General features: G+C 32.5%; 2 protein-coding genes across 3 annotated transcripts; one reads left to right on the forward strand and one right to left on the reverse strand.

The window, feature by feature from the left end:
• The first annotated feature begins 3,803 nt into the window (after nt 1–3,803).
• LOC146537414 (aldo-keto reductase AKR2E4-like) lies at nt 3,804–12,172 on the forward strand. Of its 2 annotated transcripts, none has more exons than XM_085187576.1 (7): nt 3,804–3,950; nt 4,547–4,642; nt 5,498–5,665; nt 5,796–5,912; nt 6,170–6,337; nt 6,838–7,041; nt 10,308–12,172. In XM_085187576.1, exons 1-7 carry the CDS (start codon nt 3,897–3,899, stop codon nt 10,500–10,502), a joined length of 1,002 nt encoding a protein of 333 aa, XP_085043702.1. In that variant the 5' UTR covers nt 3,804–3,896; the 3' UTR covers nt 10,503–12,172. The 2 variants fall into 2 exon arrangements, with proteins under 2 accessions (XP_085043702.1, XP_085043704.1); XM_085187578.1 differs by lacking the exon at nt 10,308–12,172 and adding an exon at nt 8,231–10,202.
• Nucleotides 11,160–21,656, reverse strand: ergic53 (lectin, mannose binding protein ergic53). Its single transcript, XM_085187575.1, has 12 exons — nt 21,449–21,656; nt 17,247–17,401; nt 16,841–17,013; nt 16,546–16,661; nt 15,999–16,163; nt 15,707–15,822; nt 15,177–15,305; nt 14,459–14,560; nt 14,137–14,222; nt 13,685–13,828; nt 12,870–12,995; nt 11,160–12,648 (listed from the first exon to the last, which is right to left on the reverse strand). The coding sequence occupies exons 1-12, from the start codon at nt 21,612–21,614 to the stop codon at nt 12,612–12,614; spliced, it is 1,515 nt and encodes a 504-aa protein (XP_085043701.1). The 5' UTR covers nt 21,615–21,656; the 3' UTR covers nt 11,160–12,611.
• Nucleotides 21,657–21,660: the final 4 nt, after the last annotated feature.

A 21,660-nucleotide genomic window follows, 5' to 3' on the forward strand; every position in this document is an offset into this window, starting at 1 on the left:
CGGCCTTTTGAAGGATAATTGTTCTTGATTTTATCTTACTACATATATGTAAAGATCTCTGCTTACCCTGCAGTATAAGCTAATAGCCAACACTTAGGATCTCATGGAATTACCGTGCGAGTGCCCATTGCCCACAGCATGCGATCCAAGTATAGATTTTTTACATTCTTAAAATTTAAAAAGCAGCTTAACTTTTTAAAATCTTCTATTTTTTTTAATCTTATGGGACTGAAAAAAGATTCAATAAATTAGCAATCGGGAAAAAATATACTACACTCAATTCAACAATCAACGTCTAACTAGTTCGTATTCTTTTCTTGTTTTTTTTTTTTATAGCTTCGTTACTCAGATTTTATACATTATTAAATTTATATTATCTTTAATGTAGGTATTTTCTTTATATAGATTTTTAATCGATGTCAAAAAAGAATCAGCTTTATATAGTTGGAATTGGACAATCTTTGAGTATAGTGATCTATTAAGCGTATGTGCTAAATTTTGTTCCTCTTCCTTCTTCTTCTTCTCTTCTCTTCTTCTTCCTTCCTCCTCGTTCCTTCCTCGAGTGGGGATCGATCCCACGACCGTCGCGTTACAGTCACACCCTTGTGCCGCAGCGCCCCGACAGCCGACTGTGAGCTGGATAAAGCGTGAAGCAGATTTTTTTTTTAGATATTAAAAAAACTATCACACATAAGTTGGCTTTAGAAATTTACGAGCAATAGTCGACCAATTGTATTATAATGTATGTATTGTAGCCAGTGCCGGTTTTAGCACTACCGGCGCCCTGGGCGAAATTTTTTCGGCGCCCCCTAACTACATTTCAATAATATACAAAAAAGGGAATGGGTACAACGAAATAACCATCTATTTAAAAAAAAAGTAATGACAAAAAGTAATAAAATTTCACTTCTTTCTAGCCTTTCTATCTGCGAACTCTTTTATTAGGCATTCAAAGTCTTCTGCAATTTCAGTTTCTTTCTGCAATTTTATTTTCAAAGTTGTTAAAATCACTTTGTTTTTTTTTTTAGATATCAAAGACGACGATGACTTCGTTTTTTTAGATATCAAAGACGATGATGACTTCGTTTTTTTTTTTAGATCTTAGGCCATTTTAAAGGGCATCAAGTCCCCTAAGCCGCACCGGGCAGCGAATACCCTAACTCACTGCACCGAGGAGACATCTTTGCGCAAAGCAAAGCGCCCTAAACGGGCATCTACGCCCCCGGGCGGTCGCCCAGCCTCGCCCTACCCTAACGCCGCTAGTGATTGTAGCTACTCAAAAATTTCAAACAAATATTTATACCGTGCATGATATGGAACCCGGTCAGCGAATCCGACTCGCACTTGGCTGTTGTAAAAACTTCGGAACCATTCGCGACTTGACTGGTTTTTTTATGTTCATTTGATAATAGACATGCCATTAAGTAAAGATTATTTTATAACATCTATTAACTGAAATGAATGTGCATTTTAATCTCATCCATTTATTTTTTGTTATTGAAAAGTTATTTATTCGATGTTTTTGTTCATATATTTTGTATCTGTATTTTTTGTTTTATATTAATATATAATAAATATTCTTCGATGATGATGTAATTTTATAGAGGACTGTTTAGGACGCTACTCATTTATTACTTAAGTCCATTTAAAAGAACGAAATAAATAAAGAAAGAAAATATTTAAAAAAAACATAATGAATTAGATCCGCATTATTTTTGTTTTTCAAGATGTCGCGTTAAGTCCACCACTGAACACATCTCGAAACGTGGAGAATGTAGTGTCTTGTCACTAGCTACCCACTGCCTACCCTCCTCAAATATATAAATTTAAAAGTATGTACATTTAAAAATATTTTCACATTAAAAAGTCATCTGCTTGTTAATTTAAGACTAGAAACTAACCTTTTTTTGGTTTTACTGGCAACACTCTAAATCATAATAAGTCATTAATCTTTATCGATTTCTTGTTTATAAAGATTTTTTGTGATTGTAACAGTCTATCGATGTTTTCGCAATTTTTAACCGACTTTAAAAAAGAAGGAGAAAGAGTTATTAGTATGTATGTTTTATTTATGTTTGCTGTTACACATAAACTCTGTCAGTGGAAGTGTACATCCACTTAACACCCAGTGTCTTGAAAATTGGGCGGGAGTAGAGAACGCAGTGTCTTAACACTTGGTTCAATCTGGCTATCCTGGTATATGTGAGATACATCCTGAAATTGAAGAAAAATATATAGAAATGTATGGTCTCGTGTATGACTGGTATAACAAAAAGCTATGACTCAGAAACGGTATGAAATTAAATGAAAATATGTTCTCACCGGGAATCGAACCTAAGTTAATTTGTAGTGTGTAAGTCACCAAAAACCTGTAGCATGAGCTAGTTTTAATAGTCGCGTTCATATTATATAACAATTTTATTGTTTTTATCTGACTCGTGGGTCATTTCTCTGATAAAAAATGTTGGCAGATAACTGCAGAGATCTATACATTGTTTGTTTTCACGCATCCCACCAACTTCTTATTTTATTTCAGTTCCACGATATGATTGGTGGTATTTACAAAAATTTCACGCTTTATCCCGCAAATGGCAGTGAAGACTTAGTGTCAATATATTCTGTTAATCTAACGAAACTATTAAAATTCCATGCTATACTTGAAGTATATTATTTTAAGAGGAAAAAAGGAGGCTATCATTTACTTGTATGTGGCTGACATGTTCCTGATGTTGTTGGAATTAGATAATATTTGAGAATGACGTAAGCGTATGTATGTTTGTGTGTTTGTCCTCAAATTTCTAAGAAAATAAAAGTCATATTGAAATTATTCTTTCTTTTCTAATTTAAATATAGTATATTGTAACTCAAGAAACAGTCCAAGGTTCATCAATATCAGTCTAGTAATTTTTGATATATTCGTTTCCAAGCATTTCTAGAATGATATAATATGTACATACTCGTACATACCAAAGTGTTTTGGTATCAATTTTTTTTAATTGCCTTTTTTTTATTATCAATAATTCCACAAATGTTTATAGTTACTTAGCAAAATGAGAATCGTTTAGCACAATATAATCATTAGAACTAATGACTCGTGTGTTTTTATTTGTAAATACGTGTAATAAATAATACTTAATTAACACATAAATTACGTTATATATTTGTCCGTCCGCTTCGATCAAATGTTTTTTTTTAACCGACTTCTGTAAGAAAAGGAGGTTATCAATTCGTCTGTATTTTTTTTATCATAACAACTAAGTCATCATGGTGAGTGTATCGACTTCGCTAGTAAGCTAGTGGACGGAGTAACTTAGCACTACCTACTCTTTTATATGTAGAAAAGGGCGTGAAGTTAAAAAAATTCACTAAGAAAATTTTATGGGTCTAAAGCGTTAGTATTGATTTACGGAAAATTGTAAATAGTCGAAATTTTTTTAAAAAAGTCACTTATCAGTAGTAAAAATCCAAAAGGACACCACCCCTCTGAACCCAGTGTTAGGGCACTCCGTTCCCCACTTTCCGTCGAATTCTGGAGGCATTGCGTATTGAGTGGCACGACTCGACGCCGCGGTTTGCCTCTACACCAGAGCGAAGAAATGGAAATATTTCATTTCGATTCGATCGATCGGGATCGAACCAACCACCAGTCCCGTTTACAGTCAAAGTTTGTAGGCAGAAAACGGGGAACGAAATGTCTTAAAACTAGTTCCTACCTATCCTGCGGGATACAGCGTGAAACAAAAAATAAAACTTTAATTCTACTTACGTTGAACGTGTATATAAAGTATAAATCCACATTTCCATACAAAGCTTTTAAACAAGTTTATAACCGAGGTCAATACTCAATCTGTCTGTCATATACCACCCAGTATTCGTTAGAGCTGCGCGCGCGCACCATGTCGATATATACGAAGTTATTAACTTTTGTGACATTCCTTGTCTTTTTTACTGTAAGTATTTACAATTTTACCTAAATGGAGAGAGAAAATCACTACAAAAAAATTCCGTTCTCCATTTTTCAGTTATTTTAAATTTACCTATATTAAATTGGATGACTTAGCGATCCTCTGGTTTGTGAGTGGGTAAAATAAAATAGGTTTTTACTAGATATCAGGCGGTGAAATAAAAATGCCTCTCTATTAAATAGGTGTCGAACCCACAACCACTTTGTATATACATACATATATATTTGTTTTAACTCTTTCTGCTCTAGCTTTATGACTCTCTTTGTCCATTTATTAGTGGAAAAACAAGTATGCAATTTACTCTTATGAGTTCATTGTAGTAGGCCCACGCGGTGCTGGGTTTATTTGCTGGTTAAAATTGTGCTTTTATCCGTATAACAGGATAGGCAGAAGAAGCCAGAGGAACGCAACGCCTAATTTTCGAGGCAATGCGTGTTGAATATCTGGTATTCTGCTAAACGCTCTATCTACCACAGGGGGGAAATGAAATTTCTTATTTATTCTTTACCCAAATTAATTTGGTTCTTTTGACCAGACCACATATTTAAGGATATTATGATATCTCTATATTTTAATTTCAGAATGCCTCAATACAAGTGCCGAAGATAAAGCTGAACGATGGGAATGAAATGCCGGCTATCGCTCTCGGGACATGGCTTGGAATGAATAGTACTTTTGTATGTATATAATGTGTATGCATGAGGTCATAATGGCACAGGGACTCACACACAGCCGTACTCTTTACGATTGTAAATTCGATGGTTATCAGTTCGATTCTCACTCAGGAGGAATGAAATATTTAATATTTCTATATCCTCGCTCTGGTAGCGAGGTAAAGCGCGACGTGGGACCGCCGCCGATGCAATGCCTCGAGAATTCAGCGAAAAATATAAATATTTGTTGTTCTTAAATGTGTCTATCTTACTATCACGGCTTATCAGATGCAGTCTGATGACAGACAAACGTAGTGTATATACAATTTGTAAAATACTAGCTTTTACCCAGGGCGTCACTTGCTTCGTTATATGGTTCCTAAATATAGATGGCTTTGCCTAAATATGGACACACCCCCTAAGGACAATTCAAAAATAATATCACATATTTTTTTATATTACACAAGCCTTAGGTATCCTGACAAAAATGAACACACCACAAATAGAATTATCCAATTTTGCCCTGAAGTAGGCAATAGCATACACATATTTAGGTGATTTATAGATATGTAGAATAGAATACTAACTTTTACCTAAGGCTACGCTCCCGTAGTGAAATCGAAATAGCGTCGTCAATTAGTCTGAAGTGAGCGATAGGTACGGTGAGTTACGTCAAAACAATTGACGTCATGACGCCGTTAGATATGCCTTCTTATAAAAAAGTTTTTTTTTAATTCGAGCCTATTGTTCCTGAAATTAGAGTTTGCAACTAACAAACTCTGTTACTAGTATAGTATATACACTATAGTAGATACCTATAGATTTTCATCAACTGATCAAAAAAGTAAGTTTCAAGCCTGTTGCTTATACCTACACCAGGGTCGAGTACCACCGAAATCAGACGAAGTGGAACAAGCAGTGAAATGGGCGTTAAACGCCGGGTACAGGCACATAGACACCGCCTGGATATACAAAGTGGAAGATCAGGTCGGGAGGGGACTGAAGGGCAGTGAAGTTAAGAGAGAAGATATTTTTATAACTACTAAGGTATTTATGGAAAATGTGATATATTTGTGGGATTTTTTCAAATTTGTTGACAAAAGGTTTTGTCAGTATTATGAATTAAGACAGAGTAGTAGTGTCAGTATTTCTAATATTTAAATACTTTCCCCCAAAGCTTTGGAACGACCACCACGCCCGCGACGCTGTAGTGCCTGCTTTACGAGAATCCCTTAAAAATCTGCAGCTCGATTACGTCGACTTGTATCTTATACACTGGCCTTGTGGACAATTCGTAAGTAAAATAAAAAAAAGCTTAATTTAAAAAAAAATAATTAAAAATTATTATTAAAAAATTCTATGCTATAATAGACTATACTGATCTGGATATTTGACATTAATTTCAATTTGGTACTTCTATGCGATCTCGACAAAAATGTTCTTGACAGACAGGCAGAGAGACAGAATTCTTTGTAATCTGTGTATGTTTTTTAATTATCCAAAAATGAATAATACAGACAGAAAAAAATATTAAATAAACTTTTTTTACAGCTTAACGGCACATACGACACAACAGATCATTTAGACACATGGCGAGGCATGATGGAGGCCAAAAAGCTTGGGCTCACCAAGTCTATAGGATTGTCCAATTTTAATCAGGGACAGATACAGAGGATCTTGGACCATGGTTTGGAGAAACCTGCTGCTTTACAAGTTGAGGTGAGTTGAGAAACAGAGAGTAGAATTATGTGAACAAAAAGAAACAATGCCCTTTCGTCCCTTTTTTTACTATCATCCTAAAATCTTATAGTCCCCCAAAATGAAAATATATTTTAAAAAAAATAATAAGTTGAGATGGCCAGCTATTTGTAAATCATACAGTGAATATTGAATACCTAAAAATAGTGGAGTACCCAACACTTTATATTTCATTACTCGGTAACAGTAGGTACAGACAGAACCTAGTGTCGAGACTTTCCGTTGTTTATCTGAGTTTGCAGCTTTGTTACTCGGCGCAACCGACCACTGCTCTCTGTCAACAGCATCTGACTACAAGTGCGACGGAAAAGGATTCGATACCTACTGATTTAGAGGAAAAAATATTTTCTTTCCTTTCTGGTAGAAAAAGAATAGTTATACATTTTTCCACCACCTACCTCCGTGCAATAATAAAATGCCAGATAAATAGCAATATAAACGTAAAACTAAATTCTCTCCAGATAAATCTGAACCTGCAACAGCCAGATCTCCTCGCTTTCTGCAAATCACAAAATATCGTGGTGCAAGGTTACACTCCCTTTGGCTCGTTATTCTACAACAAGGCCACGCCTGACGCTCCCCTACCAAGGATAGATGACGCAAACCTGGTGGAAATAGCTAATAAATATAATAAAACTGTGCCGCAGATCGCTTTGAAATATTTGGTAAGTATTATGTGAGGTCCGAAAGACCTCACATTTTCCTTTTTCCTTTCCTTTAGATGTTCTCTTGGAGCCTGGACTTTGAACAGATATGTTCGTGTAAATGTTGTCTTTTTAATTCTTGGCAAATTTTGTTGTAAGTAAAATTTCAAAGAATGAGCACCAGATTATCCTGGGATGGGCACGGCACACCCAGCTCCGCCCCCCGCCCCTCCTACTCCCATGAGGGCAGCAAAAACCTTGTATTAAGGCACTCCGTTCACCACTCATTGCCTATTTTTTTACATTACGTTGGTATTGAGGCGAATCGACCGCTATTCTCGTCTCTTAGAGCAGAAAATAAATCGCGAAATATTTTTTTACTTAAGTTAATAAAGTAGGGCCAATTTATCTTGTGGGTTTAAGGTGACAATAATAAAAGTTGTAAGTCACAAATTTTTGTATTTGTCATAACTCTATGTCTATGGTATGTAATATACATGTCCAAAATTTTATATATTTCCAAACATAGCAAAGTTTATATGTTCCATACATATAAAAGAATATTCAATACGAATTAAGCTTTTAATCTTGTTGTGTATTTGGTTTATTACTCTGATTGTTATAACCCGAATCGACTGTTAGGTAAGGCGAGTCAGTCAAGTAAGATCCATTTAAATATTAAAGTAAGTAAATATAATTTAATATAAATACTATCTATGTATGTTGTTTTGTTCTCATTCTGTGTTATTTCTATTCCACTATAATCTTTTATTTGCTTAATTGCTTGGTAAATATTTGTTAAAATAACTTTATAAAATATTATTATTTAGCATAAACGCTACGGTTGTGGTTCGATGCCCATTGAGCGAAATTTATTTTCATTTCCTCGCTCTGGTAAGCGCGGCGTAGAATTCCGCTGACACAATGCATTAAAAATTCGACGGAAAGCGGACAATGGGGTTCCCACTACCCTGCTATCTGCTGGACCCAACGTGAACATAAAAAATATATGTATTTAATATTTAAAAACAATAAACATTATTTCATATAACCAAGGGATATTTTTAGTAGTAGGTAGCATTTCTGAAAGTGACTGACAAATTCGCTTCCATTCGCTTATTTGAATTATTTTTTCCCTTATTTTCTTCTCCTATATACAAGTATCGTCTATATAATTTCTAAGTATTATTACTTTTTTAATACATTTCAGGTGGAGTTAGGAGTAGTTCCGCTACCAAAATCAGTTACTAAGAAGCGTATAGAACAAAACGTCGACATATTTGACTTCGAATTGACGGAAAACGAGAAAGAAATACTAAAGAACTTCGATAAAGGATACAGGATATTTATAATGGGGGGATTCACCGATCATCCTTATTATCCCTTTGGGAAAGTTTCAAATTGATATTAATTTTGTATATTTAATAAACCAGTCAGCCCTCCATTATGTTATAAAACTAGAAAGTTGATATTTACTCAACACTAGACCGGGAAGTACTATTAGGAATATGAAATTTGAATGGTGGTGGTTTGAGTTTGGCAGTAATTTATAAAATAGAACCTAACTCGCTAAATTTATAGCTGAATTTATTTATGTTTTCTTGGGAATAATATAACAAATAGCATTATCAATTACCCAGAACTTAATAGGATTTTAACTCCTTGTCAGAAGCTCCTATGAATATAATATAGCAAAGTTAAAATAGGGAACAGATGATTATTATATTTACATCATAAATATTAACTACTATAAAATCTTTCTAAGTGTTTGGCAATAGATAACGTTATTTCTTATATTATTCTGAAGAAAGTACAAAAAAATGAGCTTTATAATTTAACGCAAGCACTATTCTATGTAGCTTATTTACTTAATAGCTGCCAAAGCAACCACCATCCAAAATTCATTTTCCCTGAGTGCTCATCGGTGTTGAGTGTATAGTATATGCATAGAAACTTTCAGCTTTTATAATATATCGAAGGTCTGGATTCTTCAGGTCTTCGTTTGGCTCTAGTACCTAGTATAATTAATAAAGATTACTTCCCTTAGCACAATTATAGAAGTACTAAACGGAATTTCAAAATGAATGTTATAGTAAAGTTGAGCTTAAAACAAAAAAATGTAATGTGATCTAATAAAAAACGTATTTTTGTTAGCCTTAATCTATAAATATTATAATAATTATAATCATGAAAAAAATAGTATTTAGTAGGCCAACTATGAGTTGGTTCGATTGCGAATTTTTAAGGCAATGGGTAGCTATTAATTCATATTTAAATAAAATAATAAAATGAAGTGAAATAGTTCTAGGATTTTAACCAAACAGGTATAAGGTTACTATTAAAAAACACTAATAACAAGTTAGTTTAGTTTATTAATAAATTACTGTAGGTACACATCATTGTTTGTTTATTTCTCATGATCCTCTTATACCCTCAATATTCAAAGTAATAAAACTTTCTATTCTGATTTTCATTATTTAAACATTCTGAAACGGTTTGAAAATTAAGTCTGAAGGGTCAGTATTTACCGTATAGCACACACACATATAAAGCGCGGCGTTAAGTTTCGCCACAGATGGGCAGTTTCTAATTTAATGTATACGAGCGGATGCGAAGCGAGGTGATCACCAATTTTAAAATAATCATATTGTATTCAGTTTTTATGAAATTACTAGCGGACCCGGACGCGGCTACGCCTGCTTGAAATATAAGAATATAATTTCTATAGAAATATAATTTCAATCTAGATAAAATGCTAAAAGTGACTATTATATTTATTTTCATAAGGATGAATATCAAAATGACGCGGTAACGCAAGCGGTCGCGTAGCGACGACGGTTGTTATTAACATGGCAGAATAAATTGCATGTCAAATTAGAAAGTATTTTAATGTATTAGTATATATGTGTAATGTAATGTTATATAGCCTATAGCACTTCTGAAGAATGCAGCTTTCATACAAAACCAAAACAAAGTAGTAAATCGATCCAGTAGATCCAGAGATCTTAGCGTTCAAACAAACAAACAAACAAACAAACAAACAAACAAACAAACTCTTCCGCTTTATTATATTAGTATAGATAGATAAGTTAAATTAATTTGGAATAAGACCACCTTCAGTCAAACGCATACAATACTTCTAAAATTTCGTGTAATAATTATTTTACCCAAATCTCAAATGATCTCTCGATTAAACAGTAGGTATTTGCTAAAATTTTATGTTTTTATTTTACAATTTCTAACAAAAAAGTACTATAAAATACCTATTTTATTAATTAACATTACAGATACAACTAGGTGTGGTGCCACTACCAAAATCGCTTACAAAATCTCGCATCGAACAAAACCTAGACGTGTTTGGATTCGAACTGACTAACCTCGAGAAGGCAAAGCTGAAAACCTTCAACACCGGCTATAGAACCATTCCTCAATATAAATGGTTGGATCATCCATATTATCCTTTTGAGAAGAAAATAGTATAAAGTTGTTAATGGTACAGTAGTACAGTACGGTCGAGGAGTTGTGGTCGCCCTTAAGTTAAGCTTTCTGAAAGAAAACAATCAATACTGTTAAAAATTCCTAAAACCAATCTTCGTAGACAACTAATAGCTAAATACAGGGCAGCCACGAGGGCATATTGTACGTTGGTAAATCATGACAGGACAGTTGATTCGATTTTTATGAAATGACATTATTTTTATTTACATTTATTAGTATAGATATGTATGTATATTTTCACACATACAATTGTTTTGTCAAAGCAGATTTAGAATTTATTTTCGGATACTTCAAAGCAGTGCTCAAAATGTTAGGCAGATATATCATGTTTATCTTAATTTTGGATTTATTATCTACATTTTTTTAAATAAAATAAATGCATACTTTGTGAATATAAAATGCTGTTTTTTTATAATATCTGGTTGTACACATACAGACAGTATATGAAACATGGTTTCTCAAGTCAATTTGAAAACTATTTTTTTATATATTTTATATATTTACATTTTAAGCCTATATAATAATAATTTATGTGTTAATTATTATCAAGGAAAAGAGCGTAGCTAATTTAAATAAAACTTTCCAAAAAAAAATTTTATTTCCAAAAAGGGGAGAATAAAAAAAATAAAAAGAACACCACAAAAGTGACACATAATTTTTTTTTACTAAAAGACAGAAATATATTAAAATATGTACACAGAAATAACATACTCCCACACATTCTAGTAAAAAATAGTGATACATCTAGCACTTACGTACAGACACCAGGAATTATTATTTATTTGCATATAAGCATATAATATTTTTATATATATACAAACTCGAAAGGAAAGGGGAAACTGGTCTAAATACTAGAATATTTTTTTAGCTTTGTATTCCGTTATGTAGCAGGGTAGACAGAGTGCACCTAATGTGTGAGGTATTACGCATTGAGTGGTGAAACTCAACAACAAAAAATTAAAAGGCTTCATGAATTTATAGGCAAGGAATAAATATTCTTGAGAAACGGAGAGCAGAGTGTTTTTACATTAAGTTCCCTCTGTCTACCCTGCTGTATGCATAATAAAAATACATTTAATTTTTCTAGTCAGACTGGTTGGACTGTGACGGTTTTATGTACACAGTCATACAAGTATACAAAATAATCTCTTTAAGTCTTTCATAAAGTTTCTGTGTTAAACATAGCATTGTAAGTAAAAAAAATATAAAGCAACCAATATGTATTTTATGTTAAGGTAAAAGGGAAATTGCAATAAATTCTTTAAAAAAATTGGCACAAATTTAAATATTATATAACTAAGAAAAAAATCTCAATATATTGTCACAAATAAAATAACTAACAGACACATAAAAAAATCAATATTATAATATAAATGCCAAACAGTCACAACCTAACAAAGATAAAAAAATACACATTTTTTTATACAATATAAATTAATTATTAAATTTAAATAAAAAAGATAGCAACCGACATTCGAGACATAAATATATTTAACAAGCACTCCAAATGGCGTCATTTACACAAAGGTCATAAAAAAATCTAATATATTATAAAAAAATAAATCATTTCAATTAATCTAACAATATTATATGTACACATATAATGAAAAAAAAATGCTTAACTGTCTAAAAATGTCACAAAATAATAAAAATATGTTTTTTTTAAAGTATAACATGTAATAATTGAAGATACAAATCGATAAAGATGACATATCATATCATTGTAAAATAGTGCAAAGTTTCACACAAACATTTCAAAAACAGTGTTAAACCGCGTAAAGTGAATAATATAAGATAAAGAGTTAGATCAAAAGCTCTCATCTTAGGAATTACTAGTCCAAACTGATTTTTTTATGCTAATTAAAAAACAATATAGCGACTTTTTTAAAGAAAATACAGTATTTTTAAAACAAAACTTAAATCATTATTTTAAAAGAAAAACAGCAATAAGCGTTTAAAATCTTTAAAAATGTTTGCTTCATACATAAACCTCTTCAATTATTAGAAATTACACGTCATACAAACAAATCTAATAAAATCTTACAAAATAATGTTGTACGTAAGTATTTAGATGTTTCGGAACAGACACACGTTTAGAAGAACTTCTTTGCTTGCGCTTCTTTTCTCTCCCTAAAAAAAAATCAATAGATAAGTAACTTATAAATATTAAAAATGTGAAAGTTTTTCACTTTCACGCAAAAACTGCTGAACAGATTCGCATGATACTTTACAGTAATTAAACTGTTTGACAGAGTGGTTGTGCTACTGCTGGAGGGGATGATAGCTACATATATTCACCTACTAACACGCTCCATACTAATAAGTAATAACCAAATATCCTGTACACTCACTTGTACAGCCCATACAGGAACATTACCACCAGCTGCGCCGCCACCACCATCAGTAACATAGTGGTAGATACACATGATACCGTGGGACACAGTGGTTGCGCCATTACAGGAGGCGATGACGGCAACCTGCAAATGAAAATATAATAAAAAATCAGCTTCACGCTGCATCCCTCACACAACAGGGTATGTAAAGAAAGGAATCTAGTGTTAAGACACTCCGATCCGAGTCGAAACGAAACGACTATCCGAACGAAAATTACAAAAATTGTGAAGATTTTTATATAAAGTGACTAGTGGACCCGAACGCGGCTACGCCCGCTTGGACTATACGAATATTTATGAAATTATTTTCAGTTTTCAATAGAGAGATGCATTAAGCAAGCTCATTTCGGGTGACGTTTTCTAACAACAAACTTTGCAAATCGTTGCTTAGCAACGACGGTTGTTATTAACATGGCGGAATTAATTGCATGTCAAATTAATAAGTATTTTAATATATTGATATATATCGAAAATTTTACAAATATGAGAAAAAAAAGTATCCTATGTTCATCCCGAGACCCTCATGTATCTCTATATGAGTATTTTATCACAATTAAATTAGCGGTTTGGCCCTGATTGCGTAAAAGACAGACAGACAGACAGGCAGACAGACAGACAGAGTTACTTTCGAATTTATAATATAAGTATGGATATACACGTTGCAATGGCAACGCGAATTTTACGCTTGAAAGAGTCCTCCAGTATATATATATATATATATATATATATATATATATATATATATATATAAATATATAAATATAAAAACATACCTTTGTGCAACATTAGCAATCGACTGCTTGACTTGATGTAGGCCGTCTCTCATTTCGTTAATGACTTGGGGTTGAACGCCACCACCGCCGCCGCCACCGGCCAATAAGGAATCCGACTTTCTGGATACTTCTATTACGAATGCTCTGGATATAAAAAAAATACAATATATTAATACGTGTAATAAATATATCAATGAATAAGTATGAAAGTGGCGAAACGGAGTCACTTGGGACATGTACTATATATAGATAGAGGAAGACGAGGACACTTGGGACATGTACTATGTATAGATAGAGGAAGTCGAGGAATCTAGTGTTAAGACACTCCGTTTTCAACTTTTCGCATAATTCTTGAGGCATTGCTCATCGAGGGGCGGAACTCAAACAAAAAAAAACAGGATATCTTAACCCTACCCTATTTACATGAAACAAATAAAAATAGAAAAACTCACTTCAACTCCGCTATAGTATTAATCATGATTTGATTATTAGACACCAGCACATCCCAGTCTTGCCTTGTCACAGGGAGAGTAGGCATCTGTAAATATATATACGTTTTTACCAATCTTAATCTATTAACGCTCTAGCGTTATTCCAAACTTTTAGAAAAGAAAAATATATTTGTACAATTTCCAAGAGATGCGACCTCAAATCCCGTTACATTATTTTTTTTTAAATGTTTTTTAAAAAGAGAATAGACATGTCGGTGTTCTGTCTATTGAGTTCGTTCCTATCAAATATAAAAAAATAACCAAACGTATTTGAACTACCTACCTGCGGTACTTGTCCCGGCTGTACTTGCTGTAAGGGCTGTCCCTGGGTGTGGCTGTAGACCGCGGTAAGCATTGACAGTGAGTTCATTTGTTTGCCTACCACCTGGAAAAATTTTATGATTATTATCATTGCTATAATGAGATCTCTTCCGTTAGAATAAGTCTATCATAACATAAATTCGTCGTAAAGTGGAAATGAAGTGTCTTAATAGTAACGTAGTTTCTTAACTGCGTGCGGAGTACAGCGTGATGTTTAAAAAGTGTTTTTGTTGTTAAAGATAAACAGTGCTTGGACGGTTTCTAAGGAGCGAGGTTTCGAATTTTACTACGTTTAAATATGTATGCTTCCAAAAATACGTTAACAATATGTTCACATAGTAAAATATCAAGTGTATGTATACTTTAACATTAGTTCAGATAGAAAAATATTTTCCTTCATTTTGAGAAGAACTCTCAAAACTATCCAATAAAAGAAAAAAAATGCTATTAAAGCCTCTTTTCTAAACATAATTCATTATATGTGAGAGCATATTTCTCTTACAACTTTACAGATTAAATATCACACACACACACACACACATTAATTACGTTAAGCAACACTTACCCGAGTCGAATTTCGGATGGGTGTGCAAAATTAAATTTTGCACACCCATCTCACACACCATTCACTGCTACATTTATTACTCAATTCCTCAACAAATAGAAAAAATTAAACTTACCTCATCAACTTTCTTATGCAAATCTCTCATAACATCCTGTATTTGACCGAGCCCTTGGAAGATCTGCCTCAGCTCCCTCTGGCCGTCTGATTCGAACCAATCGTCGAATTCACCTTCCTTGTCTCGCACCTGATGAAAGAAAGAGATGGCAATTAGTTAAAAAATGGATACAGGTTAAATATAAAAATAATAATAGTCTAGTACACGCGGGCGAAGCCGCGGGTAAACCGCTAATATATAATATATTATTTAATTCCTTTAAGATTTAAAGCAAATTTGGATATTTTCTATATAAATAGTTTAAATGTAATTTATACAACATAGCAGTCATTTGTATTAATTTCTTATTACGAGAATTAATAATTTGCAATTCCTTGCTCTGGTACCAAGAGACTCAACAATGCAGTAATATCTCGAAAATTGGGCGAGGCGTGAACTTAACACTAGGTTCCTTCTGCCTGCTCTGCTATAATACGGATGAACCGTAGACCGTGAAGTTGTGAAGTGATATAAATAATTCTAATACTCACTTCATCAGGATGTTCTTTTCTGTACTCCTCCTTTTGCTGTTCCAACTTTTTCTGATACTCCTGATATTCTTGTGATAATTTTTGTTGTTCATCGCTGCTTATTTGTTGTTGACCACCTGAAGGTTATAAATAAAGATATGAAAAATCGAAGTGTTTTTACAGTACGGTTGACAGTTCACGGAACGGAGTGGCTTGACATTAGGTTCTGTTGCTATGTGAGGGATACGGCGCGAAGCTAAAAATAGATATAGTATAAGTATTTTAGACATTCTATTAAAAACATTCTGCTTACCAGTCTGTTGAGTACTATGAAGTGACGACGTCAACAGATGTATGACATCGTGGTCATCGGCAAGTCCTCCGGTAGCGGCTGACAGTCCAAAGTGACCACCACGAGGCAGAACGACGTTCTCAGCTCGGAAACAGAGTTCGTAGTCCGCTTCGTTGTTTGTTAAACCTGTTCGGAGGTTGCAGGAAAGAGTGAGTTTTATGTTTGGATAGTATTGTAATAATAGTATTGTGTTCTGCCCTATACGGCGATAATTTCTAAGTTCTTGCTTATTTTTTGATCCTGGTAGATTGGCTGATATTAAGATATGAAAATCAATACATTTTTTCTATTTATTATGTAGGTAAGTACTTTTGAGTCACACCAAAAATATCTGTTTTTTAATACTTTGTAAGCAGTTTCAGTTTTCAAGAGACTTTCTGTTCACTTATCATCAGTTTAAAATTATACAGTCTAGTCTTTCATTATGGGAGTCATACCCATGACAACCCAACTGAATAATTTAATAATTATGAAATTTTCTCTTCTCTATTACTCAGTAGTTACTTACCATTATGGAAATAAACTGTCAATGTATTAAGGTAGTATTCCACGCGAGCTCGTGTCGGGAATGGCTTGTTCCTGAAGTCTCGAAGACACCCTGAGAGGAGTTGGGTGGAACCATCGCTAGATGTAGAAGAAAATAATACTTTAAATTCAATCTCCTATATTCGAACATTTCGATCAAAATAAAAGTTTCAATTGTACGAAATATTTGTCCAATAATAATTTCCTTATTAAAATAAAAAATATATATTTCGTTAAAGATAGCGAAACACTATCCATACAAATAAATCAATACCAACCTCTTATGATCAAAGTTCCTGGTGCCATCATTGAGCACGGCCATGATATATGGATTATTGTGCTTATTGTCATTGTCAAAGGAGTCAAAGATCACACCGAGACCGTTCCACCTGTCAGAGGAGCCGAACACTTCGCCTGTGTAATCTCCACGTTGGGAGGTGTACCAGAAAGCCTAAAATTCAGACAATTAAAATGTTGGTAAAACAAATCTATTTATTTTATTTTATATTATAAATTTTACTTATAATTTGAATTTTAGTATTTATTATGTATCTTTTGGAATAACACTTAATAAAGGTTTTGGTTTGGACAGTTTTTAAAAATAAAATCAAAGTTATTGAAATGTAACCCAATTAAACTTTTATAACTTTAAGTAGGAAAAAAGAAAGATATCCCAAAACTCACCAAACCATCAGCCCCAATCCTCCCCCGTCCCGTGACCTTAAACATGATGTCCACCTCCCACCAGTCAAAGTTGATGGGTGTCTTTGTCCATATAGCACCCTTTTGGCTTCTGAGTGATGGAGCAAGTCTTACACTCTCGCCTGACGCTATCGCATCTGTGAACAACAAATATTCTTTTCAATAAAAATTATTTCGTTACTAATTGTCCGACAACGCACAGCCTAGCCTACTACGCGGCGTAGAACGCTGGCTTGCAGATCCTTTAAGTGTAGCAAAGGAATAAAAAGAGGATTTTTTTTTCAAAATTTATTATGGAACGAGATGGGACTATCCAGAGAATGAATATCCAGATAGCGAAGAAGATCGCCGAGCCGTCCATTTTATTTCAATGACAAGGAAAGTATTGGTAAGGTATGGTATGGTTCTTTGATTAAGGCGTTCCGAGCATACCAGTTGAGCAACTTTCACTTCGTCAATGTCACGTGTGGAGAAAGATCCAAACTCCAAGACCATAAACTCCAAATAATCAGAAGCTTATCTTTGTTGTATTGAAAATATTAGCGCCGATATGGTACATTTAAATGTTTTCACTAGATTAGATTCAACAGGTAGTTTCATTAAATAGCATGTAGTATTCTGATAGCGTTATTACTTAATACGTTAGATTCTATTAAATATAACATTTAATAGAATGGAATTTAAATATAACATTAATAGAATTTATTTTATAATAGAATTTAAATATAACATTTAATAGAATCTACATCTATCATGAAAGGTATTACAACAACAATGGCATTTACCACTTTAATGGCGCAATGGGAAAATATGTTCATTTCTTCGCACTAGTAACAATTCAAGCGCGGCATGAAATTCCTCCACTCAACGCGCAATGCCTCGAGGAATCGGCGGAAAGTGGAAGACGAAGTGTCTTACACTAGATCCCTACGCCTACTACCCTACATTTACAAAAAACCAGGTAATGTCCGAACGAAACGAAACGAACTGGTAATAATTTGGTGCTTTTGAATTCTTTGTCTGTATCGACGATAACTTTACGTTCGATTCTCTCCCCTAAGACAGATGAGATTTAAATATTTCCTTAGAATATCAACTAAAATGCAGTCTCCTGATGACAGGATCTGACACCAGGCCTTGCTGACTAAGTGTTATATAATAATCGTTTGAATAATGGTTAATGAACAGGATGATAGTCGTTTAACATTTATCAATCTTATATTTTGTAGAAGATATATCTAAACGTGTTATCCCTTTGATTAAAGTAATAAAGATTACTTAATGACACAATAAATAAAGATTAGATATTTTTACCTTTTTTTATATATATATATATATATATATATATCTATTTCTGATAATATAATTTTCTACAGATTATTAAAAATAAAGATATTCAAGAAATGTAAGAAATATATGTAAAGACAAATAAACATATTACATATTTATGGCCTGGCAAGATAGAGAAACAACACACATGTCTTGCAATTCGACACAATGTACAGTGGACATATCTGTAATGACCTAACCTAGTGCACTAGAAGTAGTATGGTGTAATCATCACTTGAACATATTTGACTCTATATATCTGGGGAATAAGTAAATTATCATAAAAAGATAATGAATTGCCTATTTTTTATTTGTTTGGTTTGCAAAAAAAACCTGATAAATAATTATTAAATAGATTATACCTAGTATATAGCTTAGCATTGAAGTAATCCCACCATTTATAGATATAGTAAAATTTTCCATCCCACTCTTGTACTATTTACATACATAACCTGTTTTTCGAATAAGAAAACAATTTTAAAAGAATTACAATAAATAGGAACTTCATATTTGAGAAATGAAAAACCAAGATGAGTCAGAGTCACCCTCCGACGCTTCCGTACCAATTTCAGGATTGTATATCAATGTAAAACACAACTTATAAAAGTGAACACACTTAAGTTTGCAGGCATATGCATTCATTTTATATGAAATAAACTACAAATATTCCTTTGTGTGTTTTCCATACAATGTAAATGGTTTTCAACTAGCACTGTTCCATTTTTATCTTTTGAGATATGGAACCCTAAAAACACAAGAAAGGATACACTTTACATTTAAGTTTTCTCTGATAACTTTAACATCTTATTTGAAAACTAATGACACCAATAAAAACCATTCACTGCAATTCTTTAAAAAAAATTACAAAATTGAATTTAAAATTATTAAATAAAACATTTCTTTTTATGTTTTATAAACTGGAAATGCTAAGATGGCATAATAAACACTATTCATATTTTTTAGACAATAATGGACTTTAATTAAAACCTAATAAGATTCATATTATATAAATCAAAAATTCTGCATACTGTGTAACTAATTTGTTCAATCAGTAGTAAAATGTGTCCGACTTTAATTACATTTTGATGCATTTCAAACAAGTTAATTAAAATAATTGTATTATTAATACAATTTTCTGTAAATAGTTTGCCTTTTGTATGTAGCAGATATTTTAATTTTGTTATAATTCATAATACTACAAAGGATGTTTTCATAATTTGAACATGGAAACTTTGGTGATTTTTGAACAAAAAAAGTCTATGAAATATATCTGCTAAAAGGAAAACATTTTCTTTTCACATGTCCTATTCTTCCTCCTAGAATTAATCCCAGTTTTTGCCAGAGTTTGTTAAGCATGTATTTTGCAGACAATTAGTTTTTGAATTAGTCTAGGATATAATTCAAATTTACTTCACTAAAAGAATTTCAGTTGAATGCAAATTTGTGAATAAACAAATATCCCATGCTGTGGATCTCTGGTAGCTGCCCCATGCCTACAGGGAAAATCTGGACAAATTGGACAGTTGGATCTGAAAAAAGTCTGACTGGTGCATAATAGGACAAAATAGGCATGAATGTAAGAACTGGAGAGGCTTTACAACCAGCTTAGACAGTACAAACTTGTGTAAATAAATAAATAAGCCTATTATTGACCTACAAGAAAAAAATCGCAAAAAAAACCACATAAAAAATGAGACTTATTTGCACCTGTGTATATAGATAGTTTGATCACTTTGACAATTTAAAAAATACTTATTAATTTCATCTTATATTACAAATATAAGTAACTTGCAGTATGAGAGGAGGTTTTTTTTTACTTTCAACTTTTAACAAAGAAATTAAAAGAATTTTAATGTTCTTGTACACCTGCTTGTAACTGCAATTATTTATCTATTTTAAGCCATTCTTGCAATCTATCTTGTTTAAAGTAAGAATAAAATAATAAATTCTAATACCATGGACATTATGTCCTTGCCAGGATGACCTTGTAGTCAAAACATACTTTGAAATATTTTTTCTTTTATCTTTAAAAAGTTTTTCTGACTTTTAGCTTCTTTATATTCTACACATACCAAGGATATTTGTCAGAATACTCATTTGGTAAGTTATCAATAAGAAATTAGGATACCTTAATTTTTATTATAATATACATATAGAAATAATTAAATATATATAACTAACTTATTTGAACAAATTTATTTAAACATGAACATGTTTGAACAAATAACAAGGAAATTCATTATCAAAATTATAAATTCTATATATTGAATTCAGTATACTACATTATAAATGTTGGAAAATTAAATGAATACTTCATAATTAGGAGCCTTAACATGTTAAGGCTTTTCCAAATATATATTTCATAAGGGAATAGTGGTTCTGGAAATTTTATTTCTTTAAGTAATTTTAACAACACTTGTTTTTCCTTTTTATGAAAAAATTCCATGTCCAATAAGAATATACAACCAATATGCTATTAAAAAAATATATCAGTATCGATTTCTTGAAAGGGAATATAATTTAATTCAAGAAGCGGGTATTTATTTAAAATACTAGTGTATTAAAATAACCACGAGTGCCGTCGTGGAACTAAAAAACGAGAATTTGACAAACACTCATCTCTTTCTCTCATTAACACCCCTGATAGTTCTAACTCGCTCGCACCTGACAAATATGACTGACGTGTCGATGTCACACTAAATACCGTAACAACAATCTTTTTTACTTTAATATTCATTTTTATAACACAAAATCTTTAATGATAATGGTAGGATGTACAAAGCATAGTTATTACTTACATCAGACACCATATATAATGAAGTATTGCTGATATTTATAAAGAAAACATGACTTACTTCCTCCATACTCCCAGAAAGGTACAGAACCATCTTTTTGTGCTAAATACGGAGGCTTAAAGGAATATTTGTATTCGAAACGTCTGTGAACTGTCTGTGAATTGGAACTCACTAGAACGCATAGCACTGTGCATAATAATAAATTTAACGCTACTACGGACGACATGTCGACTGCGTTCGCCACTACTCAAATAAAAAATTGAACTGTCAAT

The sequence above is a fragment of the Heliconius melpomene genome, chromosome 7 (assembly GCF_056956725.1).
Source record: "Heliconius melpomene rosina isolate 202511_hmr_F chromosome 7, ASM5695672v1, whole genome shotgun sequence".
Classification (NCBI taxonomy): Eukaryota; Metazoa; Arthropoda; class Insecta; order Lepidoptera; family Nymphalidae; genus Heliconius; species Heliconius melpomene.